This window comes from Lygodium microphyllum, chromosome 6 (assembly GCF_053477565.2).
Source record: "Lygodium microphyllum isolate KBCC chromosome 6, Lygodium_microphyllum_v1.1.10, whole genome shotgun sequence".
NCBI classification, from domain to species: domain Eukaryota; kingdom Viridiplantae; phylum Streptophyta; class Polypodiopsida; order Schizaeales; family Lygodiaceae; genus Lygodium; species Lygodium microphyllum.
Genome location: NC_141140.1, coordinates 124,355,683 through 124,375,399, shown reverse-complemented (window position 1 = coordinate 124,375,399; position 19,717 = coordinate 124,355,683). Strand labels below are relative to the sequence as shown.

Sequence of the window (19,717 nt, the reverse complement as noted above, 5' to 3'; positions counted from 1 at the left end):
ACACATGGTGGGAGACAGAGTTCTTTTTTTTTTGAGAAAGGCTTGAAATTTGGATGATGCCTGAGAGGTGTACTCAAGTTTGAACTCAAGCACCCATGTATACACCCACACACACACACTCAATCCTCTTGAGCTACAACCCCTTGGTGGAAATAAAATTCTCACCACCACGTGGTCGAAGTTATCGGCCCAGCTACTAGTTAACTCAACCACATCACTTGCTTGCTTTCTTTAGGCCTACTAGCTTTCTTTTTTATAAGAGTCTCAACTCTCCTTGTCTCCTCTCTCACGGTTTTCAATAAACAGCAGAGGTCTTAATTTGTCAAAACCTTCCAACTTCCAAGTTCCTCCGTGAAGATTTGCAGATATTTTCCAAGTTTTACAATGTATTTGACTGTGCTGTTATAGCACAAAAAAGGCCTGGCACACACAGACAGAGAGAGAGAGAGCAGCCAAGAGAAAAGCGAGGGGAGGGGAACGTGGCATGGTTTCATTCACTGGTTCTGATTCTGAAAGGCAAAAGACCGGACAGGACCCCACCAACACAAAGCCTAAAGGCGAAAAGAAGTAAAGAAATTCAGTAGCCCCATTTATTCCGTCTCTCCTCTCTCCCTCTCTTCTGTGCAAATATTTTTCTTTACTTTCTTCCTCCACCTCTCTTCCCCCCCGACTCCCGAGTCCCGACTCTCCCGGTCTCTCTCGTCCATATTAACCGTCCATTTTTGTTCCTTCCAGCATCTTTGGAGCTCTCCCTCGAGGCTTGCTCTCTCTTCTACGGCTCTGCACCCTCTCGCTTCATCATCAGATCTCGAGGTAACACGCACACGTGCGCGCACACGCACCCACCCATCCACACACACACTCTCTATCTGTCTCTCTCTCTTCCTTATTGTTCACCGGAACACTTCTGTGCCTAAATAGCATGCCAATCCGGTACTGTCTTAAGTGATACTTTACTCTGCAAGAGATGATAAGGTGCCCCGTCGTACTGATCAATCAGAAAAGGCTCGGTCAAATTCTCATCTTGATACTTTCCACCCCTGTATTTTAGGGGTTTCAGGAAAGTCAGGGTCTCAAGGCCATTTATGTTCCATAAATAATATTACAAATTACAAATGCTATAGATTACAGTAGGCTAGTTACTATAACCGAGGACCTGGGTTTGATCTAGTTCGCACACACAAAACACACTAAAATGCACACACACACACACACACACACTCTCTCTCTCTCTCTCTCTCTCTCTCTCTCTCTCTCTCTCTCTCTCTCTCTCCACCATAGCCGATGAGGTTACAGGTCACCGTGTTGATGGCAGTAGCTACAAGCGGAATGTTTTGACTCATCGAAGTGCTGCCTACTATGTTGTTCATCTATTTGTTTGGTTGGCTGAAAGAATTAGGGCCCTGGGGGACGAGTTCTTTGCCTGACACTGGATTGAATTTTGATTCCTATCTTAAATCAATTGACATGCATGTATGCAAAACTCCTCAATCCAATGTAACGTGTGGGTGTGAAAGCTCTTGCCAAGATGATTAAATATATGACCAACCTTTATAACTTCAACTGCGCCTGCTTCTGATTGGTAGGAAAGTCTTTTATGCCAGGCAAACAATCATGTTTTAATCCTAAGCTTTGTGTCTTATTAACAGGTAACACCAAATTGCTAGAAGCGGCAGCACAATCTCCTATTAGACATGAACTCAACTGGTGTTTTACAGCCTTCCAATTTGCCATCAGAAAGATGATCACTTGCTTGCTTGTTCTAGGTAACAGGTATGCATTGATTGTTTTGATTGCTTGAAGATATGAACTCCACCTTGTGATGGGTCAAGCTGTCTTGAGGCTCTCCTTGCCTTTTCATTTGTGAATCACTACAGTGACATTCCCTGTCGTGGTCTCCTATCATCATTGTAGAGCTGCTGATTGAAATATGCATTGTCAAAGTTTACAGTCTTGCTTAAGCGTACATTTCACATCTTTCTAAAAGGATTGCTAGCTGATGCTGTTAGTTAGCAAGGAAAGCTTAAATATGCATCGTATTTCAGAGTTAACATTTCATGGTTACATGTCATGCAAATTCTCGTTTTGAAGCAAACAATACACAATTGCTCTTTTGTGTCGAAAATAGTTTGCAAACTTTTTATTAGCAGTTACACAATCTAATATGATGGTGCCAGAATATCAAGGGCTATGTTGCAGACAGATTTCTTGTGAAGGTCAATGCATTTAGTCATATTTATGGTATTTGTAATGGTTGTCATGGTACTTTCTTCGATGTTAGAAAATTTCTCTTTGCCACAGGATTTTTTTGGAAGGTTTAAGGTCTATGTCTTTGGGGCTGGCTAGGTTCTAGAAGTTGGTTGCGAAATCTGGGAAGTGCAAAACTTGGAGCAGGTCTGCTGCTGAAAACTGCTATCATACTAACTGTAATATGCTGCCCATGCTGCAGGGACTGTAACAAGCATGTGGCAGGGGTCACAAATTGAGTGCTTGCTTTTGTTGTAGATAGATTCACATGGATAACATCTAGGTACATTATCAGCATGCAAATCCCATGTGTATGTTGGGAAAGCTGCAGGTTCAGTGTTGTGCTTGTGTTATGACAATGAATTGCAGGCTAAGGAGTTGTGGAAGGACAAGGGTTGATGCTCAAGGGCCAATAATGCTTAGACTTGTCTGAAAGTACTCAGAGATGACTTTATGAGTACCTGGCTATGGCAATTCAATCTTGAAGCCTATGTGATTCACTCTGATCGTTTATATAAACAGTGGTCAACTTGAAAATAATAATGCATGCTGACAAATATAAAGAACCAGATGACATGAATATTGCTTGGAAAATCCTACTAAATAGACCAAGGTACAATAAACAGATGAAAAATCTAAACAATTAAGGTGTTGTCTTGGAGGTTTAGACATTACATCAGTTGTTTTTACTAGTAAGATTTCTGGTGATGACGAGGTGTCAGGCTAAAACCCTAACTTTCAACAATGCATAAGGGTTGAAACCTTGAAGAGAAAACAAAAAGTCTCCTGAAAAGCTGAAAGCTAAAACTCAAAAGTCAGAGACATGAATTTTCTTTAGTGCATCAAGATTCAAGAGGCAGCTATGATCTGTCAGAAGGCTGTTTTTTCTTCATCCATTTTTTGTCACACCTTCATTGATTGATGACCGATTTATATTTACTGGGTCAAAGCTGCAGTGCTTTATTTGGTAAGAGTGCGCTAGTTTCACTGCCTCAAGCTCTATTTTTCAGCAGATTCATTTAGCAAGTTTGTTTTTGCTAGTAGAGAATCTCTTTATTAGACTTTAATGCTTCACCTTGTATCTATCATTGAGAATCTTAGGCTGGGAGATCATTTTCTTTTTCTTGTGAGAGTGATGACACTTTTGTTATATATCCACACTTGGTACAGTTTGATGTGGACATTGTGAAGTCAAAGTGTGACCATGGTGAAATGTACAAGTGTATGTGTGGGCATTGGGCAAGTCTGAACTCAAGAACAAAAGCGAAGCAGCAGAGTGTTGTCCTTGACATGTTCAAGGTGTGAAGGGTCAAATAGTTAGTGCATAGGAACAAGCGGAGTTGAGTTGAAGACTAGGCAGCTACAGGGCAGGTATCAAGTGAGGTTGTGGGTTTGAGGAAAAAGACACTGTGGAGGGATGAAGTTCTAAGTCACAATTACAAGGTGGGTGGTGTTAGTTCAATTTGAGTTGTCAAACTGGATGATCACTAATTGCATAGTCAAATTCATAAGCTTTTCAAAGGAAAAACGAGTTTTGTTAATAAACATAGGTTCAGCTAAGTAAGTGGTGTAGGTTCTCGCAAATCCATGGGGTGTATTTGTTACATCCTTGGACATCTGGATGGGTGCTAGTAGCATTGATCACATTGATTACAATGGTCATAAAGTGGCTTGGTGCGAATCCACGAGGGTGGCACTTTAGGGTTAGGGGAGTCCAGTCCTATGTGGCTGCTAGTAGCATTGTCCATAGTGGTTATGAAGTGACCTAATCTGAATGCAGTAGGGGGCACTTTAGGGTTGGGGCAGGCGAGCCATATTTTTAGGACTCAAGGCCCTATTGTGCACATTGTTGTCATCATAACTCTTGGATGCTTGGCCCATAGTGACACGATTGTACACTAGGACAGTGGGGGCTAGTGGTACAGGATGTGAGCTCTTGGGATATGGTGGCGACTTGGTATGCTGCTAGTCTCCACTCGGATGTCCAAGGATGTAACAACCTGGGTGAGGTGTAAAGTTTTCATAGCAAGGCATTGATGGAGTTGAGTTAGTTTGAGTACCATCCATTAAGCAACCTCAGAATGAGCATCAAACTTAAATCTCATATTATTTGCTAATGTTCTTTGGCTCTTGGACAACCCCAAAACTCATTTTGAATTACATTCAATTAAGTAGGAAACTTGAAAGTTTCAATTGGACAAGTGGCTCTAGAAGTACAAACTTCTATCAAAGGGTGTCAGTGCTTGACCATGATTTCCATTCTGATCCATCATGACCTTCATGCCTTGCCACTCTGTGTTTGGCATCAGCCTTCATTGCCCTCATTGTTGCCTTATCCTGCCTCCTTGCTTCCCAACCTTCACCAGTGCCAGCCTTGCTACATCAGTGCCATCATTTGATTGCTTGGTGATATGTTGCTGCCGCTGGCGATGTCATCATCAGCTTGGCAAGACTATTCAGCCTGTGTTAGAGGTTTATTTCCTGTTTGTGTCAGTCCATGCATGGTTGGATAGCAGTTTTGCCCAGCAGGGCAACCAGATTTGTGTGCAGCATTTTGATGATTGTTTTATTAGTTTAATTGTCTGGATGCAACCCATTTTAGAGGTCTAACCTGGCAGATTCACGCTGTATCTGCATGTGTGGTTAATCAATATTCAGACAGTCTGTGAGATTCAGTTGGTCAGTGTGAAGTGGTCTGAGTCACACACACACACACACACACACACACACACACACACACACACACACACACACACGTACATATTCTGCTCTCATTATTCAGTATTCAGCAATCAACTTCAGAGTTCTCTCTCTCTCTCTCTCTCTCTCTCTCTCTCCTGCAATGATCAGCCTGTGCATCTGCTTCTGGTAACAGCACTTTGACATGTTATCAGAGCTGTAGCAGGCTGCTGCGAAGGTGGACTGACTTGCAAAAGGATTTTCAGCATACAAAAGGAGCAGCTTTTTAGCATACAGGTGCGGGCATGAGTGCTGCACATTAGGCAACAGCTGGAGCGGGCTGGAGTTCATGTCAAAGGTAGAAGTGCTGCATTTTCAGACCTCGAGGGAAGCTTGGACTTGTGGTTGGTTAGGAGGCTCGTGGGCCTAATTTCCTGAAGAATTCAGTGGTGGGAGAAGTGCCAAAGAAGCTGCATTTACAGCAAGTGAAGGCTGATTTTGAGTGTTCATCACCTTGAGTGGCGAAGAAGACTTAGTTATCGAGCAGAGGAAGTCCTTGCTGACTGCATCTTCAGAGAAGAGAAGTGAGGCTACCCATCAAGTGCTGCATTCCACAGGCAAAAGAAGGATATCTATATAGATGAACATGGATTTCTAGGTTCTCATGAACCAAAAGGTTCCCTTTTTAACAGCACTTTCCCAAGATGAAAGGCTAGATTTGTTCCTTCATGTTTCTCTCATGCACACCATATCATTGCTCATGTCAAACATATGATGGTTGCTTAGTGTTAGCTAGATATGGCTGCTCTTGGAGCAACTATACAATCAGATGACTCCATGAAATGGGTATTCTTGGAGGTACAGATAAGGATTTTGGACCATTAAGCCTACAACAATGAAGATTGCATGAAAAAGTTGCAACAACTACAACAAGAGACTCTTCAAGGGAGGAAGATGATCTCCTCCAAAGTTATGGCTATGTATTTGCTTGCACAACTACCCTCTCGATATGGTGGGTTTTACTATTCTTTGATCACCTCTGGAGGGGTTGAGACAATCACATGGGAAGAGTTGGTGCCCATCGTGTTGGATCAGAAGGCTTGCTTCAAGCTACATTCTCCACTAAGGGTAAATCAGAGGCTTTGATGGGTCAAAATGCAAACTTAAAGAAAAAGGGCAAGGCAAAGAAGAAGGACGACAAGTCCAAGGAGGACTCCACTTGCCTCAAACATGGCAATACAAAGTTATTTTCAAAAAGAATTTCCCGAATGAGAACAAGTGTCAATGATGGTTCCATTGGTTGGTGAATGGATCGTGGATAATGGTGCATCCTGTTACATGGCTTCGTCAAAGGAAGGTGTTTTGCAATTGTGTTTGATGCAAGGTAATATCTTCATCAGCAACAGGTTCCTAGTCCCCATTTGTGGTATTGGAGAGGTTCAAATCATTCTAGATGGACATCTTAATGCTTTCTCCTTGGAGGTGCTCTATGTGCTTAGTCTTGGCTTCCACCTCTTGTTAGTGAGTAAGAAATCTGCAACTTGGAGTTGCAAGTGGAGTTTAATGCTACTCTTTTAGGATCCAAGATGGCAGATATGTGTGGTGGTGCGTCAAGGCTACAGGGAGTATGGCGTCTACAAGTTGAAGAATACTACAACTCTCTCTCATTATCTTCTTTTTGCTTAGTTCCAAATAGAGTTGTGGCATGCATGCTTTAGTCATCTCAACCATGAGTATTTTTAGAAGACAGCTTGCAGCTTATGAGAGGTTTGAGTGAGCCAAAGACCTTGTATATACTATATCTTGTATTAAAGGGAAAGGTTCCATTTACAATAAGGTGCTTGGGAGGGCCAAAGATCCATTGGAGTTGGTTCACATGGACTTGTGAGGGCCCATGTGATGAGTCCCTAAAAGGAAGTGGGTATTTCATGCTCATAGTCAATTATTTTAGTAGGGTGATATGTGTTCTAGTTTTGCGGTTGAAGCAATGCATTCTTCTAGTTTCATGATTGGTTGATTTTTGAAGAAACACAATTTGGATGGAAGCTGAATGTAGTTAGGGCTGACCAGTGACAAAGGTTGCGAGTTTACACCTGATGGGCTCAATTTTGTGTAGGCTGAGGAATAGATGAAGAGTTTGCGAATATCAACACTTGCCAGAGAATGGTGTGTTGGAATATAAGAACTGTTGCTAGAGTACCATCAAGTACCAAAGGTTCCATGGGCAAAGGTTGTAGCAATGGCTGTTCACATCCTCAATAGTTTTCCTACTTCGCCAGTTCTCGGCATGATGACAAACATGATATCTCTTGTTTTAGGGTCTTTGGCTGAGTTGATTATGTTAGCATCCTGAAGAAGTAGTGAGGAAAGATGGTTTAAAGGCTTCATGACATTTGCTCATGCGCTACAATTCCTGGTAGTTGGGGTATCGATCATATGGTTCAAAGACTCTAGGTGCCTACACCAGTGGGGTTATGCGCTTCATTGAGTTATCAGCTTTAGAGGGGGGTGAGGAGCACTCGGTTTTTGGAGATCCAAGTCTTAGGTGGTTGCAAGTGTGAGTGCAACATGAGCCTTCAAAGAATGAGGCTCATGTGGAGGATGATCCACAGCTATCAGATTCCCACTGTGGCCAATGCAGCTTCATATTATTGGATATTGTAGCCGGAGTTCTAGCTTTCTCTTGGATGCACACAACAAATCTTGAAAAGTTCAGGCATAGGGGGTGTCCTTGAGGAATGTGAGTGGTAGGATGGCCCACAACAATCTTGCTAGCTTCAAGCACATCTAGGATGATTCTTACACATGAATTGGGTTGATGACCTTGTGCCATGATAGATAGGGATTGGAATTCCATTGGAGAAGCTATGTAGCATGACCCTTGGTGGAGAGCCATGGAACAAGAATTAGGGGCCATTGGTGGAGAGCTATGGAACAAGAATTAGGGGCCATTGGGCACAATGACATGTGGGAGTTGGTGCCTTGACTAGCCAAACATAGTCATTGGAGTGAAGTGGGTGTTTAAAACCAAGTACTGCATTGATGATTCCTTACACAAGCACAAGGCCAAATTGGTGGCCAAAAGGTTTGCTTGGATGGAATTTAGAGTGGATTTTGATGATATCTTGACCCTATCGCATGGATGGTGACCATCAGGGTTGTTCTTGCTTTGGCTAGACATAGGTCATAGTCACAAGTAACTTAGGAAATGGACCCTTGGGGTCTTGAGATGTTGTCCCCATGACAAATCCATTCCACCATGCGTCACTTTTAGATGTGACATCACTTCAAGACATGTCACAAGGTGATGGGGACAAGACGCGTCACATGACTGGTACGGGTAGGGGTGTTTGTGATGGCAGTTTGTGATGGAAGCTTGTGATGGCATTGCACCTTAGATGGTCCAGCTTTGTGCCTCGCTATTGTACATCTCTGGATATGGGACATTGTGCCCTAAAAGTTTGATGATCAGTAATTGTGAAAGCTACCCACCTCTTGATCTTTTATATTTACGTAGCTCTAATTGAAGGATTATGATCTCTCCCGACTTCTCTCCACGTCACGTTCCTTTTGGATGGGACGAAGATAGTTGAAGCTAGAATCTAGGGCTTCCCACTCCAATAACACCATGCATTATTCTTAAACTTTATGTGATGACTCATTGCTGCACAATGTTGAAGATCATCCGTTGGTCTTCAACCTTTATTTATATCTATTAGTTTTGTACTCGTTTATAATGAATGATGACTTGTCATATGAGTCATGACACATGAACTTGGTATTTTGGACTTTATCATTAAAATTTAATAAGCTTGCCCTTGGACTATATGTATCTTGTGTTAGTAGTATGTATTAGTGTCAAGTTATACCTTCGTATATTACTTAATGATGCGCATTCTGAAATTCAAATATGAGGAAAAAGCTTCTTTTTTTTCAAGTGTATCTTGAATTTTTTAATGAAGTTGTGGTCCCCTATCCTTCATCCCCTATTTTTGGCTGTCCCTTGTCACTTGTGACGATTAGCTAGATGTAAGTTTGCATTTCCCAATGAAGATTTGAAGGAGGAGATTTATATTGAGCAGGCTGCAGCCTCCAAGGTTCGAGAGGTGTTATGCCGAGGTTATCATGTACAGGTTAAAGAGAGCTCTCTATGGATTGGAGGAGGTTGCATGTCTACTGAGAAGATCGACAACTTTCTCAAGGAGAGCTTGGGGTATTGGAGATTGGACTCCGATCCTTGGATGCCTTCATTGTGACAAGAGACCACACTCAAATGGTGTAGAGGGCCAATGGTTCATCAAGGTGGTGTTCGAGATGACAAACATGGGACTGTTACACTTCTTCTCAGCCATGAAATATTGCAGAGTGAGGGGAGTTTTCCTTTCTCCACAATGGTATGATTAGGAATTACTAATAGCTTTTGGGATGATAACTTGTTGAACGATCTCATCCCATGATAGTGTTAGCAGTCATGTTTGTCATGCCTTGTCATCTCCTGCCTGTGAGCCTCAGTCTGAGTCAGACGAGGACTTTAGGAGCTCTGACTTGTCTATCACTTGTTTTGACGGAGGAGGTAGCTCATTCTAGAGCACTCAGATGTGCATTTCCCGGGGCAGTTTCTGCATTCATCAGCTTGCCTCACCTGCCGGACATTGTCCACCCTTTCCGGGATTTTTCTGAGCATTCCTGGCATTTTTACCAGCATTAAATGCTGATCAGATCAGCATTAAATGCTGGTCGGACATATTTATGGCCTCAAATTTCAGGTCGGCCAGTTTGTGGGTTTTTTGGCTATTTATAGCCATTTCCCACTTGGCAGTCAGTTGTATTATCAACTTCCCTCCTTCTTTGGCAGGTGCACACTCCGACTCCATCATCTTCCTCCGTCTTCGGTGCTGCCGTCATCATCAGCCTGATCTGGTGCCCTCACTGACGCTTTGGGCTGCGTGCAGGGACTGATCAGTCCATTTCAGTGTATTCAGCATTCATTTCAGTCAGTGCAGATTTTCTTCCTTCATTCTCTGCTTTCTCTCTCCTCTCCTCCGTGTTCGTGTTCTTCTTCCGTTGCGCACTCTCACATGGTATCATCGCCAAACTGAGAGCACGGAGGTCTTCATCGACTGGAGAGACACCACACCTATCATCTGTTGCTGCCCCCCTTTTCTCCAACAGCCAGGCGGCCCCTCCAGGTGGTCTATACATTTGCGTTTGCTGCATCAGCCCCTTCCAGAGGCTGCCACGTCATCAACCAGCCCCTGTTTCCTTGCGTTTTCAGCTGGGCGGCCTTCTTTTCAGCTGGGCGCCTCCACTACAGGCTGCGTTTTGCATCCAAGGTGGTCGTATTCCCTCCTGGCGGCTCATCTCCAGCTGGCGCTTCTCTTCTTGGCTGCGTTTTGGTGCCTGGCAACTTTCCCTCCGGATTTTGTGCCCTACACAGCTGCGTTTTCACCTTCTGGTGCTAGGCGACCTGCTTTCCTGGAGTTTGGTGGTTCTTCTGGTGGTTGGTGACCCTTTTGGTGGTCATTCTTCGGCATCGGCACAGTTTTCTTTGGTGTTTGGTGTTTTGCAGATTTAGAAGATGTCTTATCATCAGTTTACAGGTTTTGATGATTCAGATGATGAGCTTTTGTCTCGACATTCATCTGAATGGAGGCGTGATTTCTATCACGAGGACCGTCGTTCGGAGTCTATTCCTCTTTCCCGTCCCCCTTCTATTCATGTATCTCGGCGATCCCCTTCCAGTGGGCCGACGATGCAGCCTTTGGTGCCCCCTGTACAGGTACCCGTACTTCCTCAGCTGCCCAAAGAGGACCGGTTGGATGGCTCCAATTTTTCTCTATGGTCCTGCAAGGTGGAGTGTATCTTGGACTCCTTCGATCTTTGGGAGCTTGTTTCTGTTCCTATTCCCCGGCCTCAGGTGGATCCCGCAGATGGGACATCTATGGATCGTGCAGCCTTATGGGATCGGCTTAATTCTAGAGCCAGATCTTTCCTCTTTCTGAGTTTGCAGGATTCTATCCTTGTTCATGTTCACAGGTTGAAGACTGCAGCAGACGTGTGGAGAAAGCTCGCGTCTCTCTATCAACAGAAGACGTTTGCCCACCGGATATCTCTTGAAAAGAAGTTGCGGATGCTCGCTATTGATGATAGTCCTTCCATGAAGGACCACATCAACAGATTACAGGATATGAGGGATGAGCTTGCGTCCCTGGGTCGGACGATATCTTATGACGACATGGCTATGATTCTTTTGACTCAGCTGCCATCGCCTCGGTTTGATGTCTTCTACACCAGCCTACTTACATCGAGGACCCGTGAGAAGCTTCTATGGGAGGAGCTATCCCCGCTTGTCTTGGAGCATGACGAGCGACTCAGAGAGGTCAGTGCTAGTGGATTCGACTCCACTAGAGCCTTTGTTGCCGGTTCGGGAGGACAAAAGAAGAAGAAGACGAAGTCAAAGGCTAAGAAGAAGGACAGTTCTTCAGGCTCTGACTCAGATTCAGAGAGACCGAAGTGCCCACACTGTGGGAAAGGGACACATCCCGAGGAGAAATGCTGGAAGAAGTACCCTCACCTTCGTCCGGGAGCGAAGGGTGGATCTACATCGGAGCCTTCTTCTACCTCTACACCAGCTGTTACCCATGAGTCAGTGTTCCTTCATATCCATGCTTTGGAGGAGGATCCTTCTTCCGTGGTTGCAGTGTCTTCTGCGCAGCCTTGGTTAGTGGACAGTGGTGCTTCGAGTCATATGACTCCCCGAGGTGATTTGTTACAGGATCTCCGTCCATCAGAGGGTTCAGTCACTGTTGGTGACATTTTATCGGTGCCTATTAGTGGTATTGGCACATTGCCTTTGTTTACCGACCGACCACCTTCGAGCTCCTTTTCACAGGCCCTACATGTTCCGGATTTGGGCCTTCCCCTCCTCTCAGTTTATGGCCTTACGAGGCTTGGCACACGAGTGATCTTCACCGAGCATGCCGTTGTTATTGAGGATTCTTTTACAGGAGCTGTCTTATCTACAGGTTGGTAGGAGAGCGGGCTTTACAGGCTCCATTCCCCTTCTTTGATGCAGGGTCCTCCGAGGCAGTCTATTGCTACACCCGTTCCCGCTTGTGCACCTTCTATTCCACAGGTTCCTTCCCATCCCCCACCCTCTCCTCCGGTGGTTCCCTCGTACCTCCCATCCCTTTTAGAGGGGGACGATCTCGGTGATGCGGCTGTGGATTCCCTGGCCCCTAGTGTTTTAGAGGGGGATTCCGAGGATCATGAGGAGCTCCTTCAGCAGCAGTCTACATCGACGGACTTCATTGACCTTGGCATTCCTCTTGCCACCCCAGGATCCGTTTCTCCCTTGGCCTTCAGCCACATCCAAGATCTGAGAGGGGGTATTAGCAGTCATGTTTGTCATGCCTTGTCATCTCCTGCCTGTGAGCCTCAGTCTGAGTCAGATGAGGACTTTAGGAGCTCTGACTTGTCTATCACTTGTTTTGACGGAGGAGGTAGCTCATTCTAGAGCACTCAGATGTGCATTTCCCGGGGCAGTTTCTGCATTCATCAGCTTGCCTCACCTGCCGGACATTGTCCACCCTTTCCGGGATTTTTCTGAGCATTCCTGGCATTTTTACCAGCATTAAATGCTGGTCGGACATATTTATGGCCTCAAATTTCAGGTCGGTCAGTTTGTGGGTTTTTTGGCTATTTATAGCCATTTCCCACTTGGCAGTCAGTTGTATTATCAACTTCCCTCCTTCTTTGGCAGGTGCACACTCCGACTCCGTCATCTTCCTCCGTCTTTGGTGCTGCCGTCATCATCAACCTGATCTGGTGCCCTCACTGACGCTTTGGGCTGCGTGCAGGGACTGATCAGTCCATTTCAGTGTATTCAGCATTCATTTCAGTCAGTGCAGATTTTCTTCCTTCATTCTCTGCTTTCTCTCTCCTCTCCTCCGTGTTCGTGTTCTTCTTCCGTTGCGCACTCTCACAGATAGATCCAAATTGAAAGGTGATATCTTTTGGGAATTTAGAGATTGTGGATGCTTCTAGTTACTAGAGGCTGTTGGGATCATTGATTTGGCTTTTTAAGATAAGGTTGGATTTATGCTTTTTGGATGGCCATCTTCTTGTAGGGTTAATGAGTGAGCCCAAGAAAACCTATTGCTAATCAGCTATGAGGATTTTGCATTCCCTCTAGAGGTTTTGTTCTTAGAGCAGGTACAAATGATCTAGATCTTGTGTTGTGCGGATGGTCTGTAGGAGATGTCGACCATTAGAGGTTGGAGCGCTAATGTTCCATGTAGGGATTGTGTGCCATTTCATGGGGTAGTAAGAAACAACCCATAGCGGCTCTTCCTCTAGCGGCAAGTATTACCACATCTGAGGCCACGTGGCTTTGCAAATTGCCAGGTGAGCTTGGCTGTTCTTAGAGCAATGCTATGACCATTTTATGCGACAACAAGAGTTGCATAGCTATTGCTGGGAACTTGGTGTTCACGCATGTACCAAGCATATAGCGATCTAATATTGTTACATTAAGGAGAAGATATTGGATGTTACAATCATGGTGGAGTATTGTAAGATTGAAGACCATTTGGCAAACCTTTTCATCAAGGCTCCTCCTCAATCCATGCTAAATCTGCATTTCAGAGTCATGACCCATCTAGGATTTGAGAGGCTCATCTCTTGTCCTTGTCAGTTCATGCATAGTCGGACAGAAGTTTTGCATAGTTGGCCAGCAATTTTGCATAGTCAGCCAACATTTATGATTAATCAGCCAGTTCCAACAAGGCGACCAAATTTCCATGCAGCATTTTGATAATTAATTTATCTGTTTGGACAGGAAGTTGGCCTATTTCATTGGTTGAACTTGGCTTCATTCATGCTGTATCTCTCTCTCCCTCTATCTCTTTCTCTTTTGCTTTCCATTCTTTGATAAGCCTATGCATTTGCTTCTTCATCACAACACTTTGTTGAGAGCTTGTTGTTGTGGTCATTACTGCTGCATTTTAGCCAAGTGGCCTACTACCCTAGCTCGATTCTCCTTGACAGCTTCCAGATAGTTGTGCTTTGCTATCTTGCAAGTTGCACTTGCTCTTGCTAGATGACTGCATCCGTGTTGCTTTGTCAGTTGTTTTGGCCATTGGTTGCTCAAGAGGAGCGCTATGACAAAATATAGAAGTAGAACAAAATATTGAAGAGCATAGTCATGAAACACAAACACATGAAAGCATTAAAAAATAAGTGAAAGCAATGAAACTAATCCATCAATGTGCAACTAAAGTAGAGTGGGCCCGGTTTTCTTCTCTTGGTGGCTACAAGATTTTGATTACTTTAGAGGCATTATCATTATTCTACTTTGTATCATTATCCGTATCATCCGGATGATTATGATTGTAAAAGGGTGCGGCACTTGGGCAAGCAAACAATTCCCCTATGAGGGCATTGCCATCACCATGATGATCAAGAAGCAAGAACTGAGTAGCCTCTCTCTGTATCCAAAAGCAAGGAGAACACCCAAGGTTAGCCACAATGGAAACTTGAAGTACAACTCACCCTTCATTTCATCTCATGAGGTACTTGATTGCTGAAATTGGGGAAGACACATTTATATATACAACCCAATTATGGTATTAGTATTGTAGGTGATATGTTGTATTTCATCTCTTGCTTGTCAACCCTACCACTGAGTTAATGGGGTTTGTCAGGAAGCTTTGACATTTATTATATGTTTGTGGTTGGCCATTTTTGTCCATTGTGAATACTTGTGTTGTGGCCGGACACTTTAGTCTACCTAGATATTTTATCTTGGTTGATCTATGTGGGCTCACCGATGTGTTGAGAAAGTGAAGCACTTCCGAATCTTGCATAAGCTAGTGATACCATTGCGGGGCTAATCATGTTGTGATGGAGATCTAGAGTACTTCGGTACCTATAATGCACTTGTCTGGGATAGGGATTCCTCCTCATTGGATAAAGGTACATCTCCCTGACTAGAAGAAGAGGGCTCCCCTTCAATAGCTTAATACTCCTTGAAGAAACGTGGGGGGTAGGAAACGAGTGGAAATACTTGGCGAATAAAAATAAGGAGCTATCAAGAGTGGAAGGGAGCGGAGGGGCACAAACAAAGAAGGGGTGTCAAAAGGTAAGTTGGAAGGAAATGGGGGAGTTGACGGTGGGGAGGAGTTAGTTGATGACAAAAGGACTACTTGTTGAAGCATCAACATCAATGGGAGTATCTAAAGTTGCAACCTTATCAAAGATCACTTTCGGACTCACCTCAATCTTTCTCTTGGTTGGGTCATAAAGCTTGTAACCCTTTGTGGCCGTACTATAATCAATGAAGATAAAATTTTGACTTTGCGTTGAGCTTGTTTCTTCTTGTCCACATGGACATGAGCATTGCACCCAAAGATGCAAAAAATGAGAGAGGAAAGGCTTCCTTTCAAAGGTGTCATAGGGAGTCATGTCTTATAAAGCTGATGTCCAAGACCTGTTGTTGATGTGAACTATTGTAGCAACTACATAATCCCAAAGGGAGTGAGGGAGACCATGGTGCTCTGATATTGATTGGGCCATCTCAAACATGGTCCATTGTACCATTCTCAGATGGTGTGTTCGGATGGGAATACTCCATTTGAGTGTCGTGCTCCCCATAAAAACAATCAGAGACTTCATAGCAAAACTCGTTGCCATGATTGGCTTGTACACCTCGAACTTTGAAAGTTGTTTGCTTTTCAACAAATGCCTTACAGTTGTAGAAGTTGGAACATGTCTCGCTTTTATAGGCTAGGAAATTAGGCCACACATACTTGCCAAAATCATCAACAATAAGCATTAGATACTTGGCTTTCCCAAGGGAGACCGTACTCATAGGTCTGCACAAGCCAGTATGCACCAATTTTAGCAGAGTATTAGCCCTCCAAGAAGCAACTTGTGGATGAGGTTGCCTATGCTACTTGCCCCATAAGCGGCTAGAGCATAAAGTGCGGATGGGGAAAATCTAGAAGCCCCTTCACAATTTCTTTTGAGCAGCCTATCAAACAGAGTTAAAGTGTAGGTGTCCATATCGAGCATGCCAAAGTAGCCCAAGCTTGTGGGAAGATTGCGTATCAAGGGTGGTGTGTACTTGTCCAAAGAACAATATCCATGGAAGGATCCTCAACAATAATAACATTGTGGGTGAAGACCACATGAATACTTAGCTGTGTCAAGCCATGGATGGCAAGAAGGTTAAAACTCAAATTTGGTACATAAAAACCCTTGACATAAGAATTTTGACGATTTGGTAAAAGGCTAATAGTCCTCACTCCTTTAACTAGAACGGAAGAGTTGTTACAAGTGGTGATTGAACCCCTTTTGGCATGCATGTCCCGAAGCCAATCTTGTCGGTAGGTCATATGGGAAGAGGCTTCGTTGTCCATGAGCCATGGCTTCTCCTTAGTGGAAGAAGCAAGTACTGTATCTTTGACCTCAAACAAATGAACGAAGACATCTGTACTAGGGGTGGTAGTCTTTGAATCCTTGGAACCTTCCTTTGGCTTCAAATGGGGTACTTTTGTCAACACTTTCCCTCCGGATAAGTGCCTTTCTCACAATGGGGACACTTTGGCTTGGACTTCTTTTCTTACTTCTTCTCACCCTTCTTATCATCTTGCTTCTTCTTATTATCCTTCTTGCTCCCCCCTCATGCACTTGATTTAAAAGCCTTGGTGGAGTGGGATCCAATGGCTCGTATATCCTTGAGTCACTCATTGTGCTTTAAGGTAGGCGGAGCTAGCTCTTCTCAAAGGAGATGTCATGAATCTTAGAGGTAAGCAAGTTGGTCTGGAAAACATCATTTTTGGAGATGGGAACTGAGCACGGAGCTCCATGTCCTCCGATGGGATCACCTTGTCAAGGTCATCTTACATGTCCTCCAACTTGATGTGATTCTTCATAGAAGTATCATCAATAGAGAGCATCTCGAGTTTCTTCTCTAGGGTAATATGGTGGGAAAAGGTCTTTTGATGGTAGAGAGAAGAGAGCTTTGTCCAAACTTCTACAATTGTTTGAAGCTTGCACAGTAGACAAGAATAGAACCCTAAAGGCTCACAAAGAGACTGGGCTTGAGAGTTGAGCTGATCCCATAAGATAGGCTAGTCCATCATAGAACCAATCTTGGCTGATCCCATAAGATAGGCTAGTCCATTATAGAACCAATCTCGGGATCCTCCACTCATTGAGAAATAGGGGTAGTATCAAAAGACCACAAATCCAAGGTGTCGAGAATGTATTCCACTTTGCAAGACCAAAGGGAGTAGTTTGGGTTGTCAAGTTGATCTTCTTTTGGTAAGGAAGGAAGAACCAGCACCTGTATAGAGGGGTGCCATTATGGCTAAGAGAGGCCGAAAGTAGGGGCCCTACGAGAATAAGACAGACTTCTTGTCTGAGTTATAAAAACCATTGAACTGGTGGTACTCATAACTCTAGTAGACCTGCAAACACACAAGAAATCTTGTTTTGGTGTTGGGCAGCCTGAACGGAGGGGAAATCATCTATACCTTGCAAGGAGAAGTAGATGATGTCCCGCACACTTCATAGAAGGTCCAAACAAGGCAGCAAGGTCGTGTTTTTTACAACAAATCTGCTCCAAACTGCCACCTAAGTGTGGTCTTCTATTTGTAGAGTCTCAAAGTCCTCACTTTGGTGATGATACCATGTGAGAGTGCACAATGGAAAGAAACACAAACAAGGAGAGAGAAAGGAAGAGAAAGATTGCAAAGAGAAAAGAGAATGAAGTGATAACCCCAACAGCAGCACCGGAGACGGAGGAGAGGCTGAAGTCAGAGTGTGCTAAATCAAACTGCAGCAGAAAATCTGTGAATGAACACTGCCACCAAAATTGCCTTGCTATAAATACCAAAAACTGCCCAAGACTAGTGACCTGGTAAAACAGGAGGTGAAAAATGCTGGCCGACCTGATATCTGGGAATAAAATAATGCTGATGGCCAGGGAAAATGCTGATCACAGCCTGCAACAAATAATCACCATCTGACAAGAGTGAACAGGTCCCAGCCACTGAAAAAGAAATGCAAAGGCTGGAAACTGACCCCTAACAGGGTGAACACACCCTATACTCACTGAAAAAGAAATGCACACAAACAGAAAGGGCAGAAATAGTCAAAGCTCCTATATCTCTGTCAGACTCTGAGGGAGCTCACAACCAGGAGATAACAGACTGGCAAAAATGCAGGCTAACATTTCTAACATATAAACTATAGGTAAGCTGATCTGTATGCTTCTTCAATAAACATCATCGATCCTTTCAGGTATTTCAAGGAGAAATTGTGTATTAGCACTCTGATTAAGAGATCAGAAGTTGAGGGGTCACATAGCGTGGCTGAAATTGGATGAAGAGCCACCAGAACAGTTTGATTATCACAAGAAGGGGAAGTGTCACTGGGTTAATCCTATTTTGATCCAAAGCAGGTGGTTGAAAAAGATTGAGAAATGTTGCTCTGCCTGGTATATTCCTGTTGAGGAATATTGTTAAGAAGCTTAGGAGATGGTCACTGCACCTTCTGTTTTATTTTGGTTTGATTTTTTTGAGATAAAACTATTATAAGATCTTTTCTTCAAAAGAACCAGAAATTGAGGAGCCACCTACAAGGTAAATGATGCTGCAATAAGTGCGTTTATGCTTGTTGGGGTTAATCCAGATGTGTGAGGAATTCATAATAATTGTGCAGCTCTACTTGGATGTATTAGAGTCAATGCAAGCAGCACGCTGCAGACCTTTGTATCCCAAAGAGAGAAAGCTTGATGAGATTAATCCAGAATAGATTATTTTTCATCCACAGTTTCTGCAATTGTTAAAAGTTGTTGAGGGAATGTAACCAGTACCCTGCAGGTTGTAAGCCATGATATTGTTGAATAAAATGTTCTTCAATTTGTCACCTTTTTGTGTCATGAGGCAAGTGTGCTGTTTTGCAATTTTGTCACTGCTGTGTTATGAGTCGTGTGGGCTGATTTTCTGTGTGCATTTTTATTTGCTGATATATATTGCATGCAGCAGAGTGAAACTTTTTGGTGGTTTGCAGGAGCTCAGGATGGAAAGTTTAGACAGTGTTGAAACTCCGGGGTCTCCAGAGGCTAGTTATGATAGCCCCTTTCCTGAAATGGAGGATGATTCAAAAGAGCCTCCATCTGTTCCTCCTCATTTACTGCAGAGGTCATTGCTTAATACACAACATAATGATCATGGCAGCTATTCAACAAGACCTCCCCATGTCTTATTGAATCATCTTTATATAGAAAACGGAGAGATAGCAAAGTCAGTCCTTGCACTTGGTCTGACTCACCGCTTTCGATCCAAGTATGTCACTGTTGTGTTGTATAAACCTATTCCCAAATAAGTACATTTTGTGTATAAATTTGAATGGAACATTCTACACTATGACGACTGGCTACTGGAGGCACACCATTCTCTATGCTACTGCCAGTTTGAATTCTTATGCAATTCTTATCTGCCAATCAGAGCATGATGCTATAAACATACAGCTTCCATAATCATACAAATACATGTGCTGTGTCATACAAATACATGCGCTGTGGATTTGATACCTGTTATACAGACATAAGTTCCATATGCATTAAATTGAAGCATCAGTTTGTTTGTGTTTGGCGATCATGAACTTGGGCTGCTATATTGACTCTGGATCATTGGAATATGTCATGCGCATGGTTTGCTGATTAGTATTAGCTCCGAGTAAGTATTTTCAGTGAAACATACCCTACTTTGGTGTTCGGAAT

The 19,717-nt window shown here is 43.6% G+C and overlaps 1 protein-coding gene across 5 annotated transcripts; it reads left to right on the top strand.

The window, feature by feature from the left end:
- Positions 1-611: 611 nt before the first annotated feature.
- Positions 612-19,505, top strand: LOC148035079 (5'-AMP-activated protein kinase beta-2 subunit protein). Of its 5 annotated transcripts, XM_087680001.1 has the most exons (5): positions 612-813; positions 1,650-1,773; positions 2,151-2,216; positions 2,302-2,394; positions 19,006-19,505. In XM_087680001.1, the coding sequence occupies exon 5, from the start codon at positions 19,015-19,017 to the stop codon at positions 19,318-19,320; it is 306 nt and encodes a 101-aa protein (XP_087536127.1). In that variant the 5' UTR covers positions 612-813; positions 1,650-1,773; positions 2,151-2,216; positions 2,302-2,394; positions 19,006-19,014; the 3' UTR covers positions 19,321-19,505. The 5 variants fall into 5 exon arrangements, with proteins under 5 accessions (XP_087536127.1, XP_087536128.1, XP_087536125.1 ...); XM_087680002.1 differs by lacking the exons at positions 2,151-2,216; positions 2,302-2,394 and having other exon boundaries at positions 613-813; positions 1,650-1,766; XM_087679999.1 differs by lacking the exons at positions 2,151-2,216; positions 2,302-2,394 and having other exon boundaries at positions 620-813.
- Positions 19,506-19,717: the final 212 nt, after the last annotated feature.

Bases quoted from the DNA above. Each gene is read 5' to 3' on its own strand.
- LOC148035079 (XM_087680001.1), top strand. From the start codon at position 19,015: ATGGAAAGTTTAGACAGTGTTGAAACTCCGGGGTCTCCAGAGGCTAGT.